The 9,531-nt window shown below is 32.8% G+C and overlaps 1 protein-coding gene across 3 annotated transcripts; it reads right to left on the bottom strand.

The window, feature by feature from the left end:
* Positions 1 to 252: 252 nt before the first annotated feature.
* Positions 253 to 8,867, bottom strand: LOC139481530 (L-fucose dehydrogenase-like). 3 transcript variants are annotated; one of them, XM_071264923.1, is made up of 9 exons: positions 8,755 to 8,861; positions 8,562 to 8,600; positions 7,402 to 7,499; positions 6,397 to 6,463; positions 4,329 to 4,420; positions 4,020 to 4,124; positions 3,080 to 3,147; positions 2,556 to 2,652; positions 253 to 584 (listed from the first exon to the last, which is right to left on the bottom strand). In XM_071264923.1, the coding sequence occupies exons 1-9, from the start codon at positions 8,837 to 8,839 to the stop codon at positions 432 to 434; spliced, it is 804 nt and encodes a 267-aa protein (XP_071121024.1). In that variant the 5' UTR covers positions 8,840 to 8,861; the 3' UTR covers positions 253 to 431. The 3 variants fall into 3 exon arrangements, with proteins under 3 accessions (XP_071121024.1, XP_071121025.1, XP_071121026.1); XM_071264924.1 differs by having other exon boundaries at positions 7,402 to 7,496; XM_071264925.1 differs by lacking the exon at positions 8,562 to 8,600 and having other exon boundaries at positions 8,755 to 8,867.
* Between the last annotated feature and the right edge of the window lie 664 nt (positions 8,868 to 9,531).

Below are 9,531 nucleotides of genomic sequence, written 5' to 3'. Positions count from 1 at the left end.
CTTGTAAAGTATTTATACATCCTCGGCTTTCAATAGTTTGGATTCAAGCGTTCCTGGTGAAAGTAAATACAGAACAGCGCTTCAGACACACAGAATGTATATAATGTTATTTTCATTATTGTGATAAAAAAGTTATTATGAATAAAAATGTTTTACATGCCTCTCCATGATCGATCATTTTAACATTTTCCGACGGTTGTCCTTTTCTTATGTGACGTCATACTTTATTCGTCATTTTTAAAAATACAAATGTAGATGTGAATGTTTCATTTATTGAACATCATAAGCTGACATATTCCTATCATAAACTCATATTCAATATGTTGTAAAAGTAAACTTCTTGTATATATTTACTAATATCCTTTCCGAATACCTATTGCATAATTGTTTTCTGAGTATACAGTAACTATATAAAGTGTAATAAATAAGTATCATGATGCCTTCGGTCTCATATTTTTGTTGGCATAGTTCAGTTCAGCACCAGCACTCAAATTAAGTTCGGTTCCTGTGCAGAATGTTGCGTCAGCAGCTAAAAATAAACATGCCTGTCCAATTTCCTGTATTGTACCAAATCGTCCCAATAACTGAAAAAGGAACAAAAAAAAGAAAATTTATGTTTTAATCATTAGAGAAACAGATTCTTACATAGTTACTCGTGGATTATCGGATTTATCCAATCTCGATAGTTAAACTATAAATTTTAAAGTCCTCGCCGAGGCTCGGACTTTAAAATTGATAATTTAACTATCTCGATTGGATAAATCCGATAATCAACTGGTATCAATGTAAGAATCTATATATATAAAACGTCTGTATATTAGTCAACGATCTTTCTTACGAGGGCGCTGGATCGTTACGAGTAACGATACATGTACACAATAAATAAATTATATAAACGCCGAAAAAGTGTACAAAACAACACCATTAATAAAAAAGGAAACATCAAATGAAAATATCTATAAATATTTCGGATAACAGCTATCCTTCATCAGTATGATTATGTCAGATGTAAAATGAATCATATCAATCTATTCTGATTTAACTATAACAATCTTGCACTTATACAATTAAAACCGAACACTAAAACGCTTGTACAATTCTAAAATTTCAAAAATGACGTAGCTTATATAGGTATTTACTACAGAGTCTGCATAGATATGCCTCTAATAAAAATAGTACTGTGCGATATGAACTTGTACATTTTTAAAATTTCAAAGGTGATGACAGTTAAGGATGTTACAACAAAGACAGCGTTGAAATAAATTCCCAATGAACAGCACTGACCGATCTAAGCTGGTAAAATATTTCAAATTTGACAACGTTAAAGTAATTACAACAGAGTCTGCGTATTTAACATCCCAAATAAATAGCAGTTTGATAATAAAAAAAAGCAAAAATGAATTTTGACAAAGGTTAAGTAATTGAACGTAGCTGCTTACTTAGATATTTCAAATGAATAGAACCCTGCGATTAAAACTGGTACAATTATTTTTTTTTAGAGTTGACAAAGGTAAAGGAATAGCAAGTGAGACTGCGTAATAATATGACTGAAATATAACCAAAATGAAAAGCACGGCGCAAATTAGAACTACACCATTTCATTGATTCCATTTGATGCCAAAGTTTTAAATTTTAATATATGTAATTTGACGCTCTTCTTACACTTTGAAAAAAAACCCATAATGGTACACGTTCATTCATTACAGTAGAATTTGCCATGTCAGTTGTACTGAACTTTTCATTTGCGGCGCTTATGTCTCCATCGCTACATCGCTGGACTTAAGATCTTCAGCGCTAGACTTTACATCATCAGCAATTGCCTTTAAAAATCACTATATAAATCACTCATAGCTGAGAGGGTAATAGAGCAGATTGTTACCCCGAGAAAACATTGTCAACCGCGGCGAAGCCAAGGTTGACAATGCTTTTTCGAGGGGTAAAAATCTGATCTATCACCCTCAGCTATGTGTTATTTAATTTATTATACCGAATGTCCTTTTATTATTGTCTTTTACGGATGCATTTTATTTGAAAGTATTTTCTATGACGTCACGTACATAACAACGTTACGGGTATTAGAAAAATCAACAGAAGTGAAGCAAGATGTTTATTTTTTTATTTTGACAGTCAAATAATAAAATCTGAGCCAAAACGTAGAACTTAAGCATTGTCTTTAATTACTTGATGTAACTTCAATTCATTGTCTTTAACTTATCGATTTTTGATTGGTCTGGACGAGAGGGTGACATTCAAAAAAATTGTCTCCCTCTCAGCCATGGGATAGAGTAAATTATCTCCCTCGTACTAACCAATCAAAATATGGCATTTTAACGTGAAGTATAATAAAATTCTTTATCTTATGAGACCAACAGAGCTCCGTAGTTTATCCAACCAAGTCACGATCTAAATAAAGTTCGAATGTCCATTGATAAGTTTCTAAGTTTTTTTTTGCAGTTTTGTAGTTTCAAAGCGTCGATAATCAAAACTCAAACTTACATAAGGACATTGGAATAAATATAGAAGAAATTTAATATACGTAACAATATAACAGTTACCTGATTATTCTCAAAACCTTTCTTTACTTCCTCGGATTCTGGGCAGGTTTTCAAATAACTATCAAACAATGGAGTCCATATGTTTGAAGGGGATATACTGAAAAACAGAAAAAGAAGACATATGGAGGCTACAACGCACTACTGTTAAAACGAAAGCATATGAATATAAAACCGAAACCTTCCGAACATAGATGAACAAACATTAAATCGTAAACAAACGATATTCTAGTATTTAAAGCTGCAACGGCATTGTACCGAGAATATAGAAAACAAAAATCCATCAAAAATACCAGGCTTATACTTTTTTAAAAGACTCATCAGTGACGTTCGAATAAACAAAATAAAAAAATAAATAAAAGGCCAAGTCAAGTACGAAGTTATAAAGCATTTGGGACCCGACATTCGGAGAACTTTTCTAAGTCCTTGCTGATTGTTATACGACTGTCATGAAATAATAAAGTTTTTTTTTCAACTATTTAACATTCACCTACCTGTTTACTCGAACATTATTAACATTCACCTACCTGTTTACTCGAACATTATACTTTGATTCATCAATTGCTAGAGCCTTTGTCATCGAAGTGATTGCTCCCTAAAATATTTTGTTTAGTTGGTTTAATATTCATGTAGATAACTGAACCAACTGATGAGTAAACTTCACTTTTTATTGCTAGAAAATTAATTTATTTAATGAAGATGTAAACGTTATCTTGGTTTTTCTAGGTATGGATTTAGTTTTTTTGCGCTTTGATTTAGTCAAATTTGTTCTTTTTAAGCGTTTTTTTTCAATGCTGTTTACAATTGTCCAGGGGAGGAAGACATAAAACTTTATCATAATGTTGTAATGTATAAATTGCGTTCCGGAAATAAACAAACGTATACGAATCCAATAATTAATGCTAAACTATGTGTTATACTCTTTTCTTTATTACCATTCATACTTATCGTAACGATGACAGGTGTTTTGTTAAGAGATGATTGTTCTTTCCCTAACGTCCAGTACCAAAAAATGGAATGCATACTTAGGACGATAAACATTTAAAATACATCATTTATAGGTTCTGGAAAGTGTTTGGATCGGGATGAACGACGGGAAAATTGGAACTGTCACTTAAAATAGAAGGTACGTGTATATTGGATAAGGATAGAAGTCAACCATCGAACCCCTCACAGATTTGCGGCAAGAGTTCTACAATAAGTAGAAGCAAGGCGCTCCCCAACACCAGTGGTAATCTGAATTACAATCACTATTCATATCGCACTTTGCTGCTTATTTATACGTCACGAATATCCAAACGGACACCCAACAGAATGCATGTTTTTTTACTGCCGTAAGGGAGAAGTCAACGTGTTCATATTTCTATACCAAGTCAACCCTTGTTTCAAAACGTTTTGAAATAAAACCAAAGAATTTTTTAAAATGTTGCATTATAAATATTACACATTTCGTAAAATGTTATTTACCTTCGTGGCACAATATGTGACTGCTTGACCCTGACCAATGTTACCAACCAAACTGCTTATGTTTATTATACTTCCTTCAGTTAATCGTAAATAAGGGAGCGCATACTGAAATGAATTACGTTGTAAAAGTGTTTAATTTAGAGTCTGTTATTGTCTGAATTTTTATCACGGTCGTTAGAAAGCAATGATACCGTATTAAAATTAATAAAACAAGTACACAATAATAAATAATCATTACCGAGACGTGTTAACACTTTTTGAAAAACAATTTTATACACATACAATACGAAGAAAACAAAATAAAATTACCTTAGAAAAAAGGAAGTAGCTAACAACATTCAGGTCAATAAGCTTTCTAAAATCTTCTGCCGAAAACTCGTCAATAGGATGTGGGGGAGGATCTAAATATATTTAAAAAGCAATAACAAATTAAAAAAAATATATAATTTCATTCATTTGCGAAAACGTTTTGTTTTCAAATTATCTTCGAAAATTTTACGAACGCCATCACGAGATGGTTGACTGTTATGGAATATTTGTTTCAAAGATTAAGACGGATTTGGATAGGAACCCGTTCTCTTTTCCTCGAATGTGACACTTATCACCGAATTCGTACATACATGAGCAACACGACGGATGCCATACGTGGAGCAGAATCTGCTTATCCTCCCGGAGAACCTGGCATCGACCCCGGTTTTTTGTAGGGTTCGTATTGCTCAGTCTTTTGTTTTCTATCTTGTGTTTTGTATGGTGTAGTTTGTCTTTTGTTTTCTATGTTGTAATGTGTATGCTGTAGTTTGTCTTTTCGTCGTTTTTCGTTTTTTGCCATGATGTTATCAGTTTGTCTTCAACTTATGAGTTTGAAAATCCCTTTGGTATCGTCTGCCTCTCTCTTAGGGAGCTACCATTTGATTTTTATGAGGGGCTAGGATGAAATTTGAAAAAAATAGGCAGGACAGGAGTTTTGAGTAAAAAAAAAAGGCAGGATGACACTTGCAAAAAAAAAAAAGTCAGGATAAACTAAAAAAAAAGAGGCAGGACCGAACAGAGTGAAAAATAAAAATGCAGGACAGAGATTACAGCTCAAAAAATGCAGGACAAAATTTCATCCTAGCCCCCCCCCCCCCCCCCCATAAAAATCAAATGGTAGCTCCCTTATAGTAAAGAGAATATGAAGTATTCAAAATTTCTAAATGGACACTGACAATATGAAAATGAAAGGGACGTTCATTCCGATCAAAAGTTCTGCTCATCGACAACTCTACTCTTTAATGAATTGCAACGGCCAAAGTGTATTTCAATGAAAGGTTTTCAACGCTCTTTTTTGTCATAAAGCACAAGTACTGTTTTGATGATATTTCACATGATGCGTATTATCCGTATATACATATAGTCCCCTACCAAAAGTATGTTTTAATGTGATTTGAAATCCAAGATGTCTGAAATAAGTGTAAAATAGAATTATATGTAATAAACATGTCGACCATTTAGTCCTGGGATATGTATCCGACCACTCTGAAAACTTTGGAGAATTTCTGAAGCCCAACGTGCCGTACCCGCGTGCTCCTGGACATTTCATTTTTAACTAGAGTGAACTAGTATTAAAAAATAGGGATTTTGGTGGCGGTCTGATATCTTTTGCTGCAGGAGTCGGTTTCACAAAATAACTCAAAATCGATCGTAAGTCATGAACAATTCAGTATACTTACGATCAATGTAAGTTTTTGTTTGTGTGAAATCGACTTCTAATTATTATTTAGTTTAGAACTTTTTCGGATAAAAAGCATGTGCACAACTAGTTTTTAACACTAGATTAATATTGTGAATGCATGATATTTGTTTGTCAATTCAAACTTTTAGGTACAGGGTCCATTCGACCTGCTGTGAGTTAATTACAGCAAAATGACATGAGTGTGTATAGGTAAAGGTAATATTTTTGGTTATATAGCTTGCTTGTTAGCTTAACCGTGAAATCATTATTAGGTTAGGTATACTACCCTCTTTTCGGAGTAGTCTAGTCCTACAGACAGATATATTGGTTATCTGTCGGACTAGTCTACTCTTAAAGGAGGGTAGTATACCTAACCTAATAATGATTTCAAGGTTCAGCTAGCAAGCAATCTAACCAAAGATATTACCTTTACCTACACACTCAAGTCATTTTGCTGTAAAACAACTGTTACACATACATATGTATCGCAAATGTAACATGAAAAATACGCAAAAGTTTCGAAATCAATGGACCATTACTTAGGGAGGGACCAAATAACCTTCATCAAAGTGGCATGTTTTAATTTAAATACAACTGTCTGCCAATTAACATTAGGTTTCATTGGTGTCATGGAAGATAACACCAACTGAATGGCAAAATACTTACGTGTTCCAACGTTATTAATTAAACAATCTAGTCTACCATACTTTTCAATTGTCTTCTCAACTATGTTCTGTTAAAATAAATGGAGAATGTGTGCATGGGACACACATGATGCCCCCGTTTGCATATCATATAAAGTTATAAAGGGACACAACTGAAGTACGGTAAAAGTGACGCTACCCAAATTTGTACTTGACCTGAGTTTTGTGGTTATAAGTATTGCGTATAAGATTCATAAAATTTGGTTGAGGCAAACTTAACATGCTTAAGTTTGAGAACGGAAACGAAAAATTCAGCAATTTTTCCATTTGTAAAGGGGTATTACTCTAGAACAGTAAAAGTGACACCCCCAAAATTCAAACTTGATCTGTATTTTGTGGTAATAAGCATTGTGTATAATTTTCATAACATTTGGTTGAGGCTAACTTAAGTTAGAGAACGGAAACGAAAAATTCAGCAATTTTTCCATTTGTAAAGGGGTATAACTCTGGAACGGTTAAAGTGACACCACCAAAATTCAAATTGATTTGTATTTTGTAGTAATAAGCATTGTGTATAAGTTTCATAACATTTAGTTGAGGCAAACTAAAGTTAGAGAACGGAAACAAAACAATCAGCAATTTGTCCATTTGTAAAGGGCATAACTCTAGAACGGTTAAAATGACGCCACCAAAATTCAAACTTGATCTGTGTTTTGTGGTAATAAGCATTGTGTATAAGTTTGATAACATTTGGTAAAGGCAAACTAAAGTTAGAGAACGGAAACCAACTTTGCGCTGAGGCGCGGGCATAAAAATATCAATGTGAAATAACAATCATACGCTATGATATATATTACACAATGATAAAACGACGACAATTTTATATTGAAATGGTAAACCAAACCAGTTTCATTTAAAAACCGAAACCTAAACTGGTTGTTTGATTGCAACAATTTTGCCCATAATTTGATCAAATAATTTGTTCATGTTCGTCTCTGTATTTAGTACATTTGTAAACATTTTTAACCTTGATGTCAGGTTCTTTCGTGACGTCACCATATATGAAGCATGACTCTCCTGGTCCCCTAGAATTCAAATCTCTTTCTGTATGTTTACCTTCTTCTTCTGTGAATAAAAGGGTATTTTGTCAATGATGAGATCATTCGTGTCATGTCATAAATAATACTCAAAACTGTCATTATACGAATGTAGGAATAACACCAAACTGACGATACTCTTTGGCAAGGATTTTACTGCCGAATGGGAGAAGTGATGACTATATTTCTATACTCCCAATCAAGTTAACCCTTCGGGTGGCATTGTTATTCAATTTTATTATGTTTATCATATAAAATATTTTAAAAAAGAAAAACAAAAGTTCTGTCGATGATTAATAAAAAAATTAATTGAATAGTGTGCGAAGTTTCTTTTTACATATTTGTACTAGTCATTTTTTTAAAACAATATCTCAAGTCACGGTACTGAGCATAACCAAATCGATAATAAAAATGTGGTGCTTACTTTGCTTGAGGTCACGTTGTAATGCAATAGTAGCACGTATGATGCTTTGAAATATTTGGCACTGTATATATCATGAGAAGATTAATTTATTGTACCAAAATTAAGGAATTATATTGTACTGGCAGTATTAATTACCTTTAAAATTCGTTTGTTAGAACTAGCGAACTAAGGCACCAACCATTCATCTTTCAACTTGTCAGGATATGTTTTTTTTTTAAATAAATTGTTTGATTCTAGTACATTTCTTGAAAAAATATTTGTTTTAGAAGAAAAGTGAATAAAATTGTTTGTTTCCATTGAAATCTACAGAAAAAAATAAATTCCACATACAGTTTCAAAATATAGAACATGTTCCTGGATCTTATTGAAAAAATAGCTCCCGAACCCAAACCCATCACCACCCCCACCTGCACACACATACACAAGATGGTGGGTGTCTTAATTTATTGTAAAATATATTAAAATCAATCGATTAAGTACTCGCTTTGACAAAAGTGTGCTTAGAAACAAAATTTAAAAAGTTTGTAAATCACTTGAGGATTATGACTTATTTTGCTTTCCGTAAAATGCTTTGTTTACAAACATATCGCGGATCTACGATATATACACATGTATACTGAGTAGCTTACGTTAGGTGCTTATAAAAATAAAGTATAGAATCCTTACCATCATTTGAACAGAAAACAACATGTGCACCATTTTCAACTGAAAAATTCAAAAAACATAAGAATAAATATTACAATGCCATATTTACTGAGTATCATCCCAAGGTAGGATACAATTTGAAAATGACCGTTCATAATTTGTTTCGTCGATGCCTGTAGAATTTTTAGTCAATAAAATTACAAACTGAACCTACCGAAAACCTCTACACATCCTTTGCCAATTCCTCTAGACCCTCCTGACACCAACGTTATCTTCTCTTTATAACGAAGACCTGACATACTTTGAACAATTAAATTTAGAAAGTATGGAAACTCATCATGATCATAATTGAAATATTTATCACGTTCGAACTTTGTTGATAATTTAAGTATCAGGCCATGGAAAAAATGAAAAAAATAGAGGATTTTTCTGTATTCTAGATCGGACATCATGGAATTGATCTTAATGAAATATACATGTATAATTAAAAAGACATAAAGAAAATCCACCAGGCATTTCTTAAAGGAATTAACATAGTTAATGCAGTCTCTATATATTATAGAAACGGTACAGAGACGTGTCCGTTATGTATGTAACAACTACCACATCACCAGTAGTGTTTATACATCCATGATGAACAGTCTTCAATGGCCCTCACTTGTTGAAAAGAAAGTTACAAATGGTCATTTTGTCCACAAACAATAATACAACGAACTTGTTACTACAGAAGAAGAAGAAGAAGGTTTCAAATATCCGCAATACAAACAAACTTCTAAAAATGACATAACATTGAAATATAACAATAACGATCACTGACGAAATTCAGCAATTTAGTAGTAAAGAACATACACGAAAGAGGAAAGGCCTCTACAGATCAGCATAACATTAAATCACAACTACTTCGTCTGTACCATAAAGCAAAAATTATGTTGGCTGTATCACAAAACCAAATCATTTTCGTCTTTTCCATAAAGCAACACCAACTTTGTAT

Source organism: Mytilus edulis, chromosome 7 (genome assembly GCF_963676685.1).
Source record: "Mytilus edulis chromosome 7, xbMytEdul2.2, whole genome shotgun sequence".
Classification (NCBI taxonomy): domain Eukaryota; kingdom Metazoa; phylum Mollusca; class Bivalvia; order Mytilida; family Mytilidae; genus Mytilus; species Mytilus edulis.
Note: the sequence above shows the minus strand (reverse complement) of the source record. Positions and strands in the feature narration are given on the sequence as shown.

Bases quoted from the DNA above. Each gene is read 5' to 3' on its own strand.
- LOC139481530 (XM_071264923.1), bottom strand. From the start codon at position 8,839: ATGTCAGGTCTTCGTTATAAAGAGAAGATAACGTTGGTGTCAGGAGGG. The intron at 8,601-8,754 runs GTAGGTTCAGTT...TGAATTTTTCAG, and splicing joins AGGATGTGTAGAGGTTTTCG to TTGAAAATGGTGCACATGTT. The intron at 4,125-4,328 runs GTAATTTTATTT...AATTCATTTCAG, and splicing joins GCTACTTCCTTTTTTCTAAG to TATGCGCTCCCTTATTTACG.